Source organism: Lineus longissimus, chromosome 3 (assembly GCF_910592395.1).
Source record: "Lineus longissimus chromosome 3, tnLinLong1.2, whole genome shotgun sequence".
Classification (NCBI taxonomy): domain Eukaryota; kingdom Metazoa; phylum Nemertea; class Pilidiophora; order Heteronemertea; family Lineidae; genus Lineus; species Lineus longissimus.
This window is the reverse complement of record NC_088310.1, coordinates 4343925-4363991: the sequence shown is the minus strand read 5'-3', so window position 1 is coordinate 4363991 and position 20067 is coordinate 4343925. Positions and strand designations below refer to the sequence as shown.

Genomic DNA, 20067 nt, shown 5'->3' with positions numbered 1-20067 from the left:
GAGGTTAATTTAAGCCATTCAGTGGCTTTACACTTATCACATTCCATTGTAGTGAAAGTGAATCATAAATTCGTCTGCACAAGTCCGTCTGCACTTCACAGTTTTCATTTTACGTAGCTTGATCTGACTCAACACTGCATTATGTATTGAGGTAGTAGCCATCATTCAAATTCACAAGCTGGCACAGTCTTTTGGTTCCTTTTCAAGGCTCTTCAAGGTAGTTGTTCTATACAACAAGGTAAAACGATGGCGACAAAACGTTGTGTACGAAGTCATTTTAATTACGGCTGAAGTTGTCATTACAGTGTTCTTATGGGACTTGAACATGCACCTTACAGCCCCATCTCACAAGATTGCTCAAAAGTCTGCTACCTCATTACATTTAGCTTTGTTGCTGAAGTATAATGTTTCCAGTTAGATTGAAATTTGAAGAATCATGACAATAGGTTTCAGAACCTAGAGATATTACCCACCACATCATGTCAAAGACTTAGCACTACTCAGGGTATTTTAAACTGATTTTGGCCTAACGTACTCTCTTCAATTGGCTCGGTACAGTACGCTAGATGTTTGATCTACTAGTGCCTGATGGCTATAAATTCTAGCATAAGTCTGTTGCCAAAAGATGTATCTAATGAGTCATTATCTGTTAAGAAATGTTTGAAATGGTCATGGAGGATATAGGTTATTTTTTCATATATATTGAGCATCTTCATATTTTTGTTGTAAATAATGATATTTATATGTACAGTACAGTCTTTCTATGCTATTTTACTTTTAAACAAGAAATTCCGTAAAACCATAAACCGATTTGGTAATTGGTATTTAATCAAACATATATGTCTTAGAATTGTCCATATTTAAATCTGTCCAATTCTTGAATATATTTTTACTTCAGCTTTGTACATGTAGGTAGATCTTCATCTAATTTAAATTCTGTCTCTAAGTTCAAGAATGGACCATGAGGCATTCAAACCAGTGTTATCTATTTTTTGGGTTGATATAACTTGCCTTTGGGATTGGTCATCAGATGGCTGTGTATAATTTCCTGTTACAGTATTAAAAAGACCAAACATATTTGATAGTGTTGCCAAAACAGGTGTCTCTGAATCATAAAACTAGATATGACTGGTCTTTCTATAAAGGAAAATTATCATTCCTTCCCATTTACAAATACTTTTAGTTATAGAGTACTTGTAGGTATTACATGTATGTTGTCATATGATGGTTCTGTTGATATAAATGTTAGAAAAATATCATGACTATTGTATCAGATGTGTAATTTTCTATCAAAAATAAAGCAGCAATAGGAGTAAAAGAAAAAGCATAATACTTCATTTCTTTCAATTAAAGCTACAAGTACACATCTGATTTGTCTGGCAATTGTGATGTTGTCTTTAGGTGGAATACACAAGGATGCTCAATGGAAAACAAACAAAACATCGCTTGGAGACAATATCAGATGATCTCCGACATGACCCACCTGAAAAGCAGCTGTCCTGTATAAACAGTTCATGTTAAAAAGACTTGATCTGTTGCCCTATGTCACATGACCGCCCTGAAGACACAGTTGAATAGCAGCTGTCCTGTGTATACCAGTTCATCTCAAAGAGGACACTTTGAACAGCTGTCCTCTATCACAGGACCTCCCTGTGATGATATGCTTTAACTGCAACTGCCCTGCATTTATAACCAGTTCATTCAAGGGAGGAAACCCTTATACAGGGTCTATAGAACACAGCCGCCCAATGAAGACACTCTTGAGCAGCAGTCCTCACTGTTTGACGGTTTATCCAGATGAGAACCTTAATCACAGGACCCCCCAATGACACCATCTGAAATCCTGTCCTGAACCATGAGCATATCAACCCTTTGAAGACCTGTCCCTTACGAAAGGACATTCGGTCAACCCCAATGGCTTAACGGTTAAAACATCCACCTCGTGACAGGCAGGTTGAAGGTTTGAGAGACACGAGACAGTACAGACCGGTCTGGGAAAAACTAGCTCTGTTGTACAGACTGCCTTCTGTAGGAGTTGGGAAATAAATTGTCCCGTAATAGCTTATTCTGGCTAGCCCTTTCAGTAAGGGCAACACTGAATATGTGGACTGTGTGGTGTATCATTGCTGGCAACACTCAACAACAATGAGCATTTGGAAAGGAAAGAATTGACACTAAATTTCACCATGAAAATATATTTATTGATCATGGAGAATTACAAACATACGATTGCTTACATCAATGACATCATGATACAATAACTGTAGAAAAATGCTGTCATGCCATTGCCAGCCAATGCCCAGAGACTAAACATTTATTAGACACCCTGCCTCTCAAAATACCGAAAAATGAACAAAATCTCTTTTTAGATTCTTCTCAGAGGCAAAGCTCTCAGCATATCAATGCAGTTACATGTAAATGAAAATAAACAAAATAGAATGAAACATTTGGCCAACTTAATTTCCCCATTTGGAAAAAAGATAGTCCCATAACAAGCGAATATAGAAAACTAAGTTAGACATCATTAGTTAGCTTCCGCAGCATCAGCACATTTGCTTCAACGCTCTTATCTTAGAATACCAATGGTTCAACACATGTAGTCAATACATCCCATATGACATGTGACTGAAACCATCGTTGTAATTTACTTTAAGTTGAATAACTGAAAATAGAACAGTGTACACTACTTAGTTGACAAAACCATCTTTCATTGTCCAAGAACCTACCAGAGGTCCTTCAACAGAAAGGTCACAAGGAAAGACAATGTTCTCCACAGGTGGACAATTTTCATTCCGCTAGCCTCATGAAAAACGGAACTGTTTCCTCTTTGCCATGATTACATCAGAATGGAGAACACCGAGTGGTTGGTCAGTCATGAGTCATTGGTTGAAGATCACAAAGCAGAGACACGGGCAGCGAATAACTGGATCTGTTTTGTCACCTCGGCCTGGGTTTCTTTTTCCGAAGCCCTGGGATGGTCCTTGATATATTTTGTAATACCGAGTATGCATTCTTTCTGTAAAATAAAAGAAAGAGGATGGTGAGGATTACATCATCATTTTCGATCCATTGTACTAGGTAACATATGTACCTCTAAACCGCCTACCTATGCTGTGGAGAAACATTTTTTGCCAAAATTATACCAAGCATTTTCAAGTAATGACAACAAAGAACAGATGGTCACTCTAATCATTTTGGAGGCTCTTCATGACTTCTTAGTGACATACTGGGCATTGGGCCAATCAGGATTGGCACTGAATACACTAAACTCACCCTATACTGTTCTATAAGAGCCTCCCCTGTGAGTCTGTTGTAGATCTCTCGGCCAACCCTCAAAGTAGTTACAGACTCCATGAGTTGTTTTCCATTATCACCGCCTTTAACCCAGGCCAGTAAGGCAATCTGAAAAGAGACAACATTCTTTTTAGAGGAGAAGCTTGTGGACTGTCACTTATTTAAGATGGCCTTTGATTTAAGATAGCTTGATTTCTGCATGCCCGTGTTGCAAATGCAAGGCCAGTCCAAGTATGCCTACCCTGTGCCTACCGTCACGCACGGTTATGATTGACAGGGAGACTCTTGGAGGTAGATCACGGCTAGCTAGTATAAACTCACTGATACACCTGAATCTGTGAATCCTTGAAATCTATTCCATTTATTCTGCCATTGTGACAAATCATGTACAGTGACAGTGCATTTGTACAGGACATGTACTGCAAGAGAGGAGGGGCCAGTCAATCGAGATCAGCCAGTCCCACAAAAACTTCAAATTTCACCCAAAATAATTCGGGTCCAACACCCAGCTACGGTTCTAACAATGCCCAGCAATTTCAGAAAATGGATATCACAAGCGAAATTGGTTTACCTGCTGTAAAAGATCACCATTACTGAGTTGATTTCCACCGAAAAGGGCATCAAGCTGATCCATTTCTGTTTTGTTTACGTCGAATACCCGCCGCCAGATGTCACTTATTTCCAAGATGGCAGCGACTATGAAAGAAAATGTGGATCTAGGTTTTCTCGAAAAAACTACCCCTAACTTCCTTCTAAGTCATCAGTTTCCAAGTAAAGTGGGATCTAAGCCTGCATGGCTATCCCTATCACCACTTCCAACTCCTGAAGAACTGACCTGCAGCATATGTGGGAAGCCATGTGTGTTTTTGTTGCAAATTTATGCTCCAGATTCTGAAAATTACTCCTGTTTCCACAGAACAGTATTTGTATTCATTTGTAAGGATCCTCTATGTAGTCAGAAGAATGATAGAAAGAGTTTTAGGGTGTTAAGATCACAATTGCCAAAAGTGAATGACTTCTACAGCCAGGAACCCCCTCTAGAAGACGAAGCGGCAGACGACGATTGTGCTGCCTATCCAAATGCTGCAGGACATCAAAATCTCTGCATTATTTGTGGATGCCATGGACCAAAGACTTGTGCAAAATGTAGGAAAGTTCATTACTGTGGAAAAGATCACCAGACAGTGCATTGGAAGTCGGGACACAAGACAACATGTGGACAAGAAGGTAATGGCGCTATTTAAAATGAAGTCACAGTAGTGGCCGGATGGAAGATGAATGAAATTGAAATGACTGCTAATATTATAATGTATTGTTTTGGTTTCAATTAGTTTGTTGAAGAATCAGAATGTATCAATTTTATATCATTTAAGATTGAGTGTGATGGTAAGTCTCATTGATTTATTTCTAATTCATTACTTTCAGGTCAAACTGTCGTGGCATCCTATCTTTTCCCAGAATTCGAGGTGGTGATGGAAACTGAACAGTATAAAGAAGTGGCAATAAAAGAAAAGTCTGAAGAGGAGAAGATGAAGGAATATGAAAAGTTTATGGCAGGCCAAGTGGGCAAAAGTACAATGACCGGGAAAGAGGTTGATAGTGACCTGATGAAGATGGCATTTAATGAGGAACAAGAAGACAAGGCTTTCAAGAGGTTCAAGAAGAGAATTGAACCAGAGCCAGAGCAGGTATGATAGGTGTGGTTGGTGACATGGGAAAATGTTCTCCCAACCTTGGGGACCAGAGAACATTCATGTCACATTAGTTCATGTGGAAGTTTCTTTGAGGACAGTTGGAGCTGGTACATGTATTTGTGACCCATCACACCAAATTGGGGAGTCTGTAAGTTTGCCAGGCCTTGTTTTCAGCAATCACTAACAATGGCATTCATAATAAATATTTACTTTTAGGTCTTGAGGTATAACCGAGGTGGTGATCCACTCTGGGTTTCAAATGAGAATATACCCAGCCAAGAAGATATACCAAAGTGTGATTGTGGTGCTACAAGGACATTTGAGTTCCAGGTAAAGTAACAGTGGTACACAATTTTTATCATCATGTCATTCAATGTACAGAAAGTTCTTGTTTCACATAACCACCATGGTTTGTTTCATTGTTTGAGTGAAACACAAAGTTGAGATTCTGTGTACCTGGTGTCTGTGTTAGCAAGAGGTCCCATGGCCTGGCTGATGGATTCCTCCTCCAAGGCTAAAGACAGACTCACGAGGTAAAGAAACTGGCACCTAGCTAGCATAGTGGAGGATGTCCTTTAGCAGTTATAAGATTCATGATTCTTATTTTCATTTCAGGTACTCCCGCAACTTTTGAACCATCTGGATGTGACGTCTGTAGGAGACAGTATAGACTGGGGGACGCTGCTGATTTACACATGCTCTGCAAACTGTGACATAAAAAATGATTATCACCCAGAATTTTTGTGGAAGCAAGACTTTTCAGCAGATGAAGCATAAGGCATTATATTCTAAGATAGTGATGTGACCACTATATCTGTGAGAACATTTTCTTCAACAATAATCATCAGATTCCTAAATGGTATAGGATCTTTGTGGACACTTATTCTTGATGTCAAGCCTTCCCTTGGTTGAAGAATATCAATGAACTCTTTCTTTTAAGTAGCTGTTTGATTGGTTCGAAGACGTTGTTTGAAGATGGATGTTGATATGTGCAACTGACATATGTACTTTTGAATGAAATAAATCTCAAGTTTCAAAACATGCCAACATTTTTGTTGCATATTGACGTACCAAGACATTACGGAAGACCAATGTGATATCCCCATTCAATGATGCCAGAAAGGCTCATACGGGGCTTCAAATATCAAATTGACCATGTAGAGTGTGAACGTGGTTGGCGCCACAAAGTCGTACCACTTTGCTACCTGTGTGGCCAACCCGAGGAACAGCGAGGGCTAGTGGGGTCTAGTAGTACCATGCCAAACCTGCTTGCAGAGTAGATGATGCTTGAGGGACTCGCATTCCACTCCAGTTCCACTCGAATTCAGCCCGGTTGAACAACCAGGAGGGTGCGGCAACTAAACTGACCAACCTTGCAAAGGTCCTCAAATACAGGAATCGTCTCAATAGGAAACAGGACTGAACCCATCTGACTTTTGAATCTGGTTGACCAGACATAAAAGGGCTCTTCCTGACAGCAGTAAATGCAGAAGGATACTGTATCTGGTCGGCCACAGACTCATCCAGAATAGAATGGCTTTCTCGAGGGAAGCTAATGCAAAAATAAAGAAGAAACTTCAAGAAAAAATAATCCCAAGTTCAGGTTGGCAGTGATGATGATTTATTTCTTAGTAGAAACTTCGTATTTACAGAGAAAAACATTATCAAATTACATGTACCTAGAGTAGATGTATAGTTTTGTTTGCTGTGAATCTATCTGAATTTTCTGGGAAATTCTCAAATGCATTTATGGAACGAGCTGTCCCTCCCCCATGATTCTACTACAGGATGTCTCACAGAGAAATAATCATTACATTTGACCAAACCCTGAGTCGTCTTGCTGATCAAATCTGACAAGAAGTTCTTTGTGGACACTCCGTAGAATAGTGATACAATTACAAACATCAGTGAAGGCATGTGTACATGTATCAAGTTGTTTGACCAAATATCTTCTGCCGAAATTGGAAAAAACAACAAACATGATCTTGCAGACATTTGTAGGAAACAAATTAAACAAAGTCATTTGCACATAAAGTTTCTTATGACGTATCCATGACCTCTTCATCTGATGAATTCCTTGCACCGTCGTCTGCTTCCTCTGTTTTCACAGGCGAGTCCGGAGCAGACGTCTCGTCACTGGCTTCTTTCGTCTTCACGGAGCCTGCATTGGCCTCTTTCTCCACCGCAGTTTCTTCAATGATTTTTGTTGGCGTGGTAGTTTCGTTGTTTTTGTTCTCCTCTTTTTCCTCAGTGAGTTTTGTCACAGGAGTTTCCTCCATTGCAGATGTTTTGTCGTCTGCTGCTGCTGTTGACTGGGACGCAACTGGTTTATTCTCGGAGCCTTGTCTCACTTGTGGTGGCTGCTTGAGTCTTTTGGACTCAAACTGGAAATTTAAATTGACTTAGATTAAAATCACACTTCAAGGAATTGTTCAGACATGGGATGTTATGGACGGATCTAAGCCAGCCACAGAGTAAATCTCAGGCCTATAAGCCAGGGTGTAAGAGTGTAATGCCCACTGACAGTGTAATATGGCTCTTGAATAAAAATATACGAATATACGAATATCAATCAGAAGATATTTACCCTCCTCTGCCTCTGAAATGAGTCACACTGCTGAGAGTAGAAGTCATAAACAAAGCCTGTCATGTGTGGCATATCCTCCATCACCATGACCTGGCCTCGTGGGCGCTCCTCCACACTTCTCTGTGGAGGGTACGTCTCTGCTGGGCAGATGTGAAGTTTAAGGGGCCGCTGCATCAACTGAAAAAAGACAACACAGGAAATGAAGAGTGAAACTATATATGTACATGCAATTTACTATATCATATCCTTCTTTGTTCCTCAAAACAGTTATTTTGGTAGATTTTTTCATACGTAGTCGACTTTGGCGTGCAACTTTATGCTCGTTTGGCCAAGGCAGTTTGTGCTTCGCCCTAGGCTATACAACCCTCTGCACAGAGCAACCGTGGGCCTAACATTTTTGACTTTCTGTCACACTGTGGATGCCATAACCACATGCCCATATGGATTGTTGGCCTTACAATTACCTGGTTGAATGCTGGTGTCAGCTCAAAGCAGTTCTGGAACAGGCCAACTCTCGCAAAGACATACAGGCCAAGCCTTGCTCGGGACATTGCCACAATTAATCGCCGGACATCGCGTAGGTGACCCACGGTTCGTGATCTGACCAGTGACAGGAGGATGTAGTCATTCTGTTGTCCCTGGAATCTGTCAACAGTTGTCACCTGAAAACACAAATATGAGATAAAGAAATTACTGATACTCACTGTGAATGGATTGTTATCAATATTCTTGAAACCAGAACCGCCAGTTTGCTCAAGTTCAAAACCAGGATGTATTGGCAGAGGATTCAGGAACACTAAACAAAGATTTGGGTCACCCAGACTTCAATTATTGTACTTTTCTCACCTTGTGTGGTCTTCCAATGAGTGGATTATTCCCACATCTCTGGTTGATGACATCTCTGATCAGATGCTTCTGCCCGTTATAAGTGGTCAAGATGGAGATTTTCTCAGCGGGATAACCGATCAACCTCATGTACATGAAGAGGGCAACTACATACTCCGCTTCTGCAAGATTCTGGAAGTGAAAATTACGAAAGTTGTATGGAGATGAGATAACTATGACTGCTCTAGATCGCCTTAGGGTGTTGGTATTAAAAGCTCTCACTTGTCACTGCAGGGATGTCCTCAAAAAGTGTTCCTGCTGTATCCCCTGGTCTTTTTCACTTGAAACTTTGTCATCTCTATCAATGACAATATGACATTTTCGAAAAATACTCTAAATTTACCTGGTAGAAGTAAGGATTAGGTTCCGATTCACCAACTCCATTGAAGTCTCCAACATCAATCAGCTGGAAGTCAAACACAAGGCCAGGGTTTGCCATCCGGTATTCTGGCCAGGTGCTGATGTGAGGGAGATTTCCCAGCTTCTTGTATCTCCAGTTGTACAGGTTACTGATGCTGAAAATAAGGAGAGACCAAGGATACAGATATTTATGCATCTGTGAGGATAAAAGCCAAATTGATTTTCTCATGCAGCCATCAGCCATGTACTTGTTAGAAATTTTTATTGCCAATTGGAAAATTCTTTAAAATGCGCATGCATGGCTTACCTTCCTCTTGCACGACCCTGAGCATCCAGGTCAACAGTCGGCACACCCAGCCGCACAAACCTCGTAAACAACGACTGCTCCATGTTGGAGAATTTCTGGAAGGCCATGTTTTTGATGACGGGCGGCAGCTGATGGTGATCACCAATCATGATCCACCGTTTCAATCTGTTGAAGTTATCCTCAGGATTCTGTAGAAGTAGCGGGATGAAGGTCTCGATTTCGAGAATCTGTGCGGATTCCTCCATCAAGATGTTGTCATACTGGAATGGAATGGTGAAGATTAGGACCTTACAGCGAGGAAACGACCACACTCAATGACAAAGAAGCTGGTTGATAAAACTCTTTCGTCCTGTAAAACAAGAAGTACCCCTCAGGGTTCATGGCACCTGAAGTAAAGAGAATAGCCCAAAATCAACTTCAAATGATTCAACACGGACTTGCTAGGATTTGAATGTAATCAAAACAACCTTACCTTAAATCCCACACTGACAAGGTCACTCCTCTTCAATGCAGCATGAGTACATGTCATAGCAATGATCCTGGCTTCCTTGACCAGTAAGTACTTGGAACGATCAGAGCCACTCCGCAACAACTCAAATGCTCTGAACTCCTCCAACTGTTGGAATATCCTTGCAATGTGTCTGAAGCAGCCTTCAACAATGTCGAAATCCTCTTCATAGGAGTTTCCTTTGAAGATAGGCTGGGGGGCGTTCTCGAAGAACTTCGTGAACGGGAAGAGATCCTTGATTTTGGTAACATCACCTGACTGGAAAGCAAAAGCGGCAGAGATGAGGATATTTCCACAATTCAATTTAGTCAAGTCCTCCCCTGCAGCAGTTGAATTTGAACTATTCACTGGCCTGCATATACACCAACTCATAAATGGAGTTGCTTTTTGTCACAATTGCGAGTTCTATTTTGCCACCGGGCAGCGATTCTCTGTCTTTAAGTCGTCAAAACACTAATTTTATTTTTCATGACTCTTACCATTCCAGCAGGTGCTTTGATTTTACTCATGTACTCCTCCCATCTTGAGAGCACATGGTAGAGGTAGAAGTGACCAGCAGTCTCACAGGTGTACGACACATCTCCCGATACGCCCAAACTCTCCTGGAATCGTGCCACTTCTTCCAGAAGCTCTAACCTCTGAGCAAGCACGAAATTCACACGTCCATATCTGTAATGAGGAGACTCATGTTTCAGAACTTGATTTTTTAATCAGGCGATTCCAAACTTATGATATTCCAGCCAGAATGTACAGCAACTTGCAGTGCTTGAAGGTGCAGACATCTGCAGATACAAAACCTCATCTTATCTTTGTTAGCCATGTTTCAGAGCCAATCAACAACGCCTCCAGAAAACTAAGATATGCAAGCACTGTTCTGCAACTGATAATGCATATGATCATACCTGCTGAAATCTTTCTCTGTTTCCAAAGCCTCCTCACCATGACCAAGGCGAAGCAGATGCCTCTCATCAATATCTAGTGCCATAATCTTCTCAAACAGTTGATTCAGAGCCTGGTTGGAATGTGTCACAATCAGCGTCCTCTGATCTGGGAAGTTGTGATACAGGTTGGAGATGATCTGTACAGCAACGTCGGTCTTTCCTGTGCCGGGTGGACCCACGACCATTGTGAGGCCAGGCTGCATGCCAGCCCTGATGGCTTCTATCTGAGTGCCAGTGAAAGGAACAGCATTCCTGCAGGAAAGAAAACCACGACAAAATAAAATCATGCTATTGATTTAGTCGGACAGAGAATACCTGTCACTGTCAGCCTCCTCGCAGTCTTTCCTGTGTGAGGCTGCTTGCCAGCTCTAATGGCTTCAGAGAGCCAGGGAAGGGAACAAAATACATGTACCTGGGGGAGAATCAACAGAGATTGAACAAAAGAAAGATTTTATTGAAATATCTGTATTATATTTTTCACACTAACAAACCTTATACAAAGTCAATGAAGAAGAACCACAGGATACTTTGCAATTGGTCCTCGTAATTCCAGTGTAAAATCCTCATAACGATTACATCCACATTTTCTACCCTCATCTCTGATCCTCTAAAGATCCACAGAAGCCGTGCATGATTCCTCAGAAGATATGTCATCTGGATGGGGCAACCACGCATGTATTGGTGGTTTCGGATAATCTCTGAGTTCCAAGGGTAAAACATCAGTTTCTGCAGAAGCAAACACAGCAGCATTTTCTGTATCGTGTGAAACCTTAGCTACATTTACTTCATCAGGCATCATGGGAGACACCCTGTTTGAATTCCAGGGAAATCTAGGCTTCCGAGAAGAACACCCTCGCTTGCTTTCATTAATATCAACGGTGTTGTCAGTCTTTATCCTTGGTGACTGTTTGTTTAAATCAGACAGACCTATCTTTCCTGGCCTCACAAATTCCTTCAGAACGGTAGAAAATTCAACAATATCATCCTTTACTGAGACATCATTCTTTTCAAAGAGACTGTCCCTAAAGATTCCCGTACGTTGCAGTGTTGAGGAATGCTGGGTCTCAACTAAGGCATTATCCAATGTGGTAAAAGTCAATTCAAGGTCATCCAAAAAGTTATCTTTCACTGTTGTGCCCATATCCTTTTGGCATAAACTGTCACGAAAAGATCCTGTACGGTCCTTTCTTAAGAAAGCCTGGGTCTCAACTATAGCATCATTGATTGCGGAAAAAGTCACTGTGCCCTTATTCTTTTTGCATAGACTCTCCCTGAAGATTCCTGAACAGCGCTTTCTTGAGGAGCACTGGGTCTCAACTTCAGCATTATCGATTGCAGAGAAAGTCACCTCGAGGTCATCTTTAACTGGAGTGCCCTTATCCTTTTCACACAGACTCTCCCTGAAGATTCCTGTCCAACGCAGTACCTGTAGAAGCCCTTCCTCTGATGCGTACTTGGCAATCTTTGCCCCCGAATCCGGCAGGTCCATTTTATCGTCACTCCAACCACGTTTTCTCCTAACCTTTCTATCAAGATATCTTTTGACTTTTTCATTTGCAGTGATAGTCGCGAGTACTCCGTCTGAAGACACGTTGTTGTTAGGATCCACAAACCAGGCATATTTCGGCTTATCAAGATCCATCGGAGAGGACTCCTGTCTCTTACCTCCTTCATCCATAGATCCTGATAGAACTGCATCATTGGAAGAGGATTCCACAGTATCCAAGAATTTGGGATTTATCTGCTCCACTTTATCTTTTTTGGAAGATGTCCGTTTTAACCAACTGATCATTTTGAATAAGTGGTTCAGTAGTATTGTTGTAGATTCAATATACCAAAGAATTGTGATATCGGTTCAAGTGTCAATGGCCTTTTAGACCGTTTAGCTAATTATGACACAAGTTGACATGTGATGAGTTGACAAGTTATCTAATTAAGAAATTAACTAATTGATTACCTTCAAGCTGACCAATCAGTCTGCTTATTTCTGTTCAGATGATTGATAAGTCTGTCATCATAGCTTGGTTAAAGCAAAGGCAAAACCCAGTCCCTAATTAACACAACTGACACTAATTAAATCATGCTGACTACATGTCAGTTATGAGAGAATAACTTTCTGTTCTGCAGGACTTTGATGTTAATCTGATGATTGTGATCCTGATCTTTACTTACTTTTTAGGCTGGTTATAAGGATAAGGTCCTCTGTTTTGTATAGTGTGTGGCTTCACCACCAGGGTGTCCTCATCCTGCTTCGAGCCCTCATCATCTGCCTTCCTCTTCTTAGAGTGCACCGGGAAGGTGATCTTGAACGGGGGAACCTGCATATCCTTGTCTCCTTCCACTTGGATCTTGTAATCGGGGAAGCTGGCCTTGAGATGGTCAATGTTCAGGAAGGTGTCATTCCAGTCTAGGGTGGCTATTTGGTCATTCATCCTGGAAAATTTATCGATGGAGTTATAATATGTTATCTTGTCCTTTACCATCCCAGTTTATAAAACGACTGTTGAGGTCAACTGCTAAATGATATAGGGATTGGTTATCAAAAGGTTTTGTTAACCAAGTTTTTCCTTCATTTGTTTTATAAAAATTGGATTTCTTGACCAGTCCTGCCTATTGAGATGCCGATACATTGTTACTCAAATTGTAGAATCATACAAATATAACTTATAACTTACTTCGAATAATGTGCAGCTCCAGGATCACCATAACCCAAAATGATATCATGTAGCCAGTCAGGGACAACACAGTCAGTATTCATCAATTCTCGGATAGTCTCCAGTACCGCCTTGAAGTTGTTCTCCTTGGGTTTCCTCCGCATGATAATATTGAATGAGACATACACGTCTTCTCCCCCGTCAACTGTGCTTGCCATGTCCTTCTGATACTGGTTGGGGTCAAGCCATACCCTGTATGTCCTGTTTTCACCCTTCAGTTCAGGTTTTGGGTCTGGTCCTGAAAAATGAAAAGAAATTACAATGAGATCTGAATCCTTCTGAGGGCTACACTTGACATGATATGAATTCCCATTCTTTCAGTTAAAGTTTAAACCTTTTGTAGACTTAAACCCTCAAAACCGGCCAAGACAAAGACATAAGATGGCAATTTTCCCAAAAGCTAGTCAGTCAATCACTGTACTTGAAACATAAGCATTGAAACATCTCCATTATCATGCATTTTCACAGAAAACAAGCCCGATTTCTACCTACCCTCTTCAATAACTTTTCCATCTGCGTCCAGCATTCCCTCAATTTCACATCCTCGAACATATGCCAGGCCAACTTGAGGGATGAATAGTTCATTATGCTTGTAGCGATAACCAATCGGAACATCGGGACGAACAGTTATAAGGAAGGCTACATCATGTTTTCTCAAGGCTAGAATAAGAATGTAAGAACTTAGGGCATGTATGAGGGTCTGTCAGCCATCCGAAGGAGAAATCTACCCATTGCGGTTCAAGCCACCATCGCAGATAAAATCGCTTTTCTACATGATCAGTTAGTCTTACATCACAACCAGCAGTTCGGATATCAAAACGACACATACCAAAAATGATCTCTCAACCTGAACAATCACTAACAGTATACACTGTAGTTACCTTCCCATTCGGCCTTGATTTCATGTCTAAGATTCAGGGTCATTGTGACATCAGCTCTCACTCTAGCAGGGTGGTTCTCACCGATGTGTGGCTTAGCAACCTGAAGACAGACAAAAAGTGAGGGAAATGATTCAAGAACAAAATGAGTTGCTGTTAGTGAAAGGACCAACCACGCTTGTTTCGTTATTTGGTTTTTGCAAAGTCCTCTCATAGTCATGGACTATAACTAAAAACTGCACACCTCACTACTGCACAGTAGCAGGTGCCTTGATGAACTATAAAATCAACATCATGGTCCTCTGACCTTGACATACCTCAACTACATTGAAGGCTGAAATGGGCTGGGCCATCCTAGCCCATCCTCCAAAGGTACAGCTTCCATCTTCTGCCTTCCATGGCTTCATGCGGCTCACAGCATCCTCTATATCTTGTCTGATTTCATCTAAAATATAGGATCAGGAACAGTCACAACAAAAGTAGCAAAGTACAAAGCTATACTGAATCTGCTAGCTTTATTTCATCAGTGTTTTTCTCTTTGAGGTACCTGATGAAGTTTTCTGGTCTTCGGGTGAATTTTCATGCATTTTGAAGTCCTACGTTTTCCCTCTTAGGCAAAGGTAGTTCAAAGGATGAATAGTATTTCTGAATAGGGAACACGAAACATGAAGGAAGAAAAGCCAAAAGCGACAGTGTTGTCACTTACATGTTGATTCTAATCTGAACAAGTTAAAATTTCTCAGCAAGTAGTCGTGCAGGGTGAGGAACTGGAGGTTGAGCTTCGGCAAGGCTAGACATCCTTCTCCAGAGAAATACTCCATCGGTACAATGTTCTCATCCCAGATTATCTCCTCGGTCGGGTAGAGAGGCATCTCGTTCAGCTGCTGAAGCTGGGAGCGCCGCCTCTCGTGGCGGGATACTAGGAGTGCTAGCAAGAACTCGGTGTTATAGACGTCTTCCTTGTCGTCTTCGGGCTCAGGGACCAACTTGAGATAGGCGGCTATCTGATGGAGCATCTTGTTGCTGTGGAGGGAATAATAACAAATCATTCTAGAAACCTTCAGCATCAATAACTCAGAAGATGGAATCAATGAGCCATAATCAGTACCAAATAGCAATCACAGTGATACAAAAAACTACAAAAGCCAAAGAGAGAAACTTACCTCAGTGGTTCAAAATGTTTTAATAACGTACTCCTGGTATCGATACTGGCAACATTAGCCAGGGCAAACCGGTGGAGTTCAGGGAAGTATTTGAATGCTGCTTTCTGTAGTGATGTTATCCGGTTGTAGTGGATGTCGGTCATGTCGTCGTCCGTCAAGGCTTTACCCGATGACTCGTTTATCTCGAAGCCAGCGTAGAACTTCAGCATCTCAAGTAGCTACAACCAATAGAAACATTGATTACACATTTTTGTTAATTAATATTTATTCAAGCGGAAGTAGTCCTTCTCTCATAATGGTTGGACATGTTCTTGTCCAATACCATAGGAAATTTGCTTTTTTATCCTTATAAATGTATCAAAACTCAAAAGTCCTGCTGTAGCCCCTGCCTCATAACTTACCTGGCTAAACAGTTTGCCATCCTCTCTCTTGCCCAGGTTTGACATGGTGCACTTGACCACAACATGAGCATCATCCATCAGGACATTGAAGAATCTCCGCGTGGGTAACAATGCTTCAAGATCAATCAGGAGCTCGACGAGTCTCTCGCAGTAGTGGATTCTGTCGGTGGAGCAGTCACCTAAAACACACAATGCAACAACGTGATTTTTCGATCCGATTTCAATTAATTCTGCGAATGATTCCACTTTCCAAACAAAGTTGGATTTGTAGTCCTAGGTAAATTGGCTTCGAATCCGGACTACAGAATAAATGCTACCCGTATATATATATATACATATACATAGACTGAGCATTGATCACCAGGTTTGGGTGAGTTGGACCCAAACTGGTGGTTACAATTCATTTGACCACTCTAATCAGGACACCTCTGCATTGAGGACAGCACTTGTCAATTCCGAGGGTGCCCTTAATGGAGAGGCTCTACTGTAGTTTCCTAGGCCTCTTCGCCATGCTTACATTGTATCTTCAATTACCTTTTTCGGGAATGCCGTCTAGTATACCAAAGAACTTCTGAGTTATCCGTGACAAGAAACGCCGCTCAAAATCCAATTGTTCCAACGTGGCTTCATCAGATTTTTGGTCCTTTTTTTTCAAGATGTTCCAGAACTTCTTATACTTGGGGTTTTCTTTGAATATTTCGTCTCTGCGGCCTGGGAGTATTGATATCCAGATCGGCAATGACACCAATCGTTGGACTTGTTCGCGGATGAGATCAACTTCCTGTAAAATAACCAAAGGGATGTATGGTAAGGTGATGTGGTACAATTATAGACTCAGTACAATTATAGTCCCTACAATGTAGAAAACAGCTGGTAGTACACATCAATAACTTGAAAGTAAGCTGATTTTTCTGGCAACCAGGAATACAGTGGAACCCCGGTCGGCGACCACCTCAGTAACGCGACCACCCCGCGAACACGACCAAAATTCTCCGGTCCCGAATGGTTTTCTCTCTAATTCTCATTAACTGGCCCTCGCTAACACGACCACCCCGGTACCCAGACCGCGACCACCAGCTTGGTCGGTCCCAAACTGCAAATTAACCCCGCTAACGCGACCATGAGGCCTAATTGCCGTAATCAACCATGACCGCATCGTATCAATTGGCACCTTCTCGCAAATCCGTGTTGATAGTTAGCACCTCGAACACAATGACCATGGGAATCCATATGAAAATAAATGATGTGTAAGTGAGTTTGATCAAATGTAAGCGCAAATAAAATGAAGAATAAACTTTCTTTTCGACTCACGGTTTGTTTTTCATCATTTAGTATTAAATGATGTCAAGAGGCATGCACACGTAGTTTTTAGGACAAATAAATTATGTTGATTAGTAAGAGTACCGATACTCAAAGTAAAGAATGCTTACTACGTCGTAATATTGATAAAATACGTTTTTAAAAAGATGATTTAATCAGTACCAGTTCAAATTGGCTGAAGTTAAAGCAGGAAGACATCAGGAATAATTCTCAACATCTTCTCACATCACCTCTCTCAATGTTAGCGGGTATATTTGCTTGACATCAAGAAGGGCAGCTGCCGATGGTGTGAATGACATGCTTGCTCTAATTAGCATGCTCAAGTTTTAATGTAATGTTTGGTCTAATTAGCTCTCGTCAGTTTATTTACTCATTTACATAAGTTGTAAATTAAACGCAAAACACTCAAAAAAATGATTTTTTATTCGTGATATACACACAAATTATCGAATCACCCGGTGGCGTAGTCATTAATGCATGTCAATGTACACACAGCATATCTGCTAGGACGATGTTTTGGCGGGAAAACCTACTTATGATTCTTAAATTCACTAACGCGACCACCCCGGTAACACGACCACTTCGGCTTAGTCCCTTGGGAGGTCGTGTTACCGGGGTTCCACTGTACTTATTTAATCAATGACAATTTTAGTCTGAAATACTCACCAGACTGTTGAAACAGTGAATGACAAATATGAGAAGGATCCTCTGCTGCCTCAACGACACAGCCGTCTCATCTTCCAGTAAGGCTTTCAGGACCCGCTTGAAGAAGCCAGGGAAGTTCCCGGGATTGTTTTTGAATGGCTGAAAACAACAAGAGTAACGATAATTTGGAAACTAAGTGCCTGTCGTTCAGTGTTTCTGGGTCTAAAGTGGTTCCGACACTTACCTCCCAAGCAGGAACTCTTTCTCTGAATTTCTCGTTGACCATAGTGACCATTGTCATGATGTGGGCCAGGGAACTCTGGAACGAAGTAGAAATTACATTATACTGGGTCTGGATCTGATCCCATCCAGGGGCAATGTGCTCCTAACTAATAAATCTAGGATCCACCCTGATGAGCCACATGGGTTTAGGTTGTAGCCCAGCAAATTATAGCTATCACACTGTGGTTGTCCACCACAAGTCTATGACAATCAAAAAATAATTCACACAACTTACTTTTTCTGGATCAAAATTTGGCCAAAGGTAATTTTCCAAGTATTGGCTGAATTCCAGCAACATAACTCTGCGTATGGAAAACCTGAAGAATAGAGGGATAAGTTAGGCAGAACTCACGTTTTGTCTATTTGCAAGGCCACTCTGTCTCTATTAAATCAAGATTACACGTGCAATCTTAGCCCAGATAACTCACATGCATCATGGCATGGCCTGTAAACAATGAACAATTACTTACTTTGTTCCCAATAGTTCTTTAGTATAGATGTCCTCAACTATCTGCAAGGGTAAATAACATGGGTATAAAATTATTTCTTCAAACTTTCAACACTGCCATGGAACAAATAATATTGTATGAGGAAGTAGACCCGGAATACTTTCAGGCAGAACATGCAGGATGCCAGGTTAAAACTCTACAATTGAATTATCATATTATTAGGCCTACTGGTCAGCAAAAAAGGGGTTTAAAGATTTCTATTAAGGGGTTAGGGTAGGCCCAGTTTTTTAAAATGAAAGCAGAAGGCAGGGTGCTGTCTGCTACTATCACACAGTGTATAATATGATATATTTTTCATGCTGCCACCAACAACAAGATAAACCTTCCATCATAAAACTCCATTCCTACCTTTGGATTGTAATCCAGTCTTGGAACTTTACTGTGAGGAGCCCAATACTGATTTGCCAACTGGAACAAATAAGAGAAGAGGTCAAGCAAGAAAATTGGTAGTTTTCGTTTTCAGTTTAAATGTATTTTTTAGATCCTAAAAGTGAAATCCCCTTCAAGAAATTTTACCACAAGTTCACCATTGTTTGATGAAATATATTGATTAAAACATGTCCTTGTTTGCAATGCATCTGTGTGTGATTTTACTTACTTTGGTGATGATATCAGACTGAATCTGTTGCACAGTCGGGGCAACTCCTCCTCCCTTCTTAACATTCTTGGCTGCCATTTCACTTCTTTGGTGGCTTTCTGTAAAGAAAAAATGTGGTAATGTTAAGAGAAGTTAGAAGCCTTGGCCTATTGGTTGACACTGCTGGCTTCCACACAATAGGCCCAGGGTTGATCTCGGCCAAGATCACATTTCCGGATGAACCGGCATGGCTTTCAAGAAGTAAAATTACTTCACTGTGCTCTTCACAGTCCTAATGAGACAACGGGTCCGGGGTTTCTCACTGCTAAAATCCCTGCCAGGAAGAACAAAAGATGCAACCTTGTGAGAAACATGAGTAGCTTACAATGGCCTCTACCTCTTGCTAAAGTTGGAGAGACTAAGCCAATCAAATCCAACAAGTGCCTGATTGAAGTGGCACCTAAAAACCCTCATCCCAACTTGGAGTTGGAGGAGGAATAGACGTCCGCCCTGGAGGCTTTTAAGTTTTATGAATGAGCGTCCCCTCAACTTATTGTCATGATTGATAACGAACATACCACTGCCATATCAGGTCAGTTGGTCAGGTCTCAGGTCAAACAAGATGCACAGACCGAATAAACATCATAGATTTAATGCAGTTGTGTGAATAAAACACTTCTTGAAACTTGATCAATACATTTCTTTCGGCTACACCCTGTATAACTTGTGTACATAAATGCACTATGCGTACTGTACAATTTCCATACAAACAACACAGTCCAAAACTAGCTAAGAATATGATCTTACATGCAAATAAAAGCATAAATTCAAATTGCTGGTGATGTATCTTCAATCTCAATAATTTGACGCTGTCGACAGTTTACAAACACGCTAGAATAACGCAAAATACGAGGGGAAACGTTCAAAAATCGTCAGAGTATGGAGGCAGCCATCTTGAAATCCTGGAAAGTGGTCTGCAGCCGAACTTCATCTGTCAAAAAT

General features: G+C 41.2%; 3 protein-coding genes across 3 annotated transcripts; 1 reads left to right on the top strand and 2 right to left on the bottom strand.

Annotated features, from left to right (window-relative positions):
• Positions 1–2405: 2405 nt before the first annotated feature.
• On the bottom strand, positions 2406–3975 carry LOC135485444 (uncharacterized). Its single transcript, XM_064767456.1, has 3 exons — positions 3866–3975; positions 3274–3402; positions 2406–3016 (listed from the first exon to the last, which is right to left on the bottom strand). The coding sequence occupies exons 1-3, from the start codon at positions 3926–3928 to the stop codon at positions 2894–2896; spliced, it is 315 nt and encodes a 104-aa protein (XP_064623526.1). The 5' UTR covers positions 3929–3975; the 3' UTR covers positions 2406–2893.
• A 5-nt stretch (positions 3976–3980) lies between these two features.
• On the top strand, positions 3981–5982 carry LOC135485443 (programmed cell death protein 2-like). Its single transcript, XM_064767455.1, has 4 exons — positions 3981–4521; positions 4720–4982; positions 5205–5318; positions 5604–5982. Exons 1-4 carry the CDS (start codon positions 3981–3983, stop codon positions 5763–5765), a joined length of 1080 nt encoding a protein of 359 aa, XP_064623525.1. The 3' UTR covers positions 5766–5982.
• Positions 5983–6578: 596 nt separating this feature from the next.
• LOC135485441 (RNA helicase aquarius-like) lies at positions 6579–20047 on the bottom strand. The gene is made up of 25 exons (XM_064767453.1): positions 19873–20047; positions 19087–19184; positions 18837–18896; positions 18450–18490; positions 18215–18296; positions 17942–18016; positions 17719–17856; positions 16267–16513; positions 15733–15911; positions 15332–15549; positions 14875–15191; positions 14486–14613; positions 14172–14271; positions 13783–13950; positions 13252–13528; positions 12749–13009; positions 10538–10828; positions 10115–10304; positions 9600–9893; positions 9128–9387; positions 8804–8975; positions 8422–8592; positions 8040–8237; positions 7576–7752; positions 6579–7372 (listed from the first exon to the last, which is right to left on the bottom strand). The coding sequence occupies exons 2-25, from the start codon at positions 19162–19164 to the stop codon at positions 7028–7030; spliced, it is 4467 nt and encodes a 1488-aa protein (XP_064623523.1). The 5' UTR covers positions 19165–19184; positions 19873–20047; the 3' UTR covers positions 6579–7027.
• Positions 20048–20067: the final 20 nt, after the last annotated feature.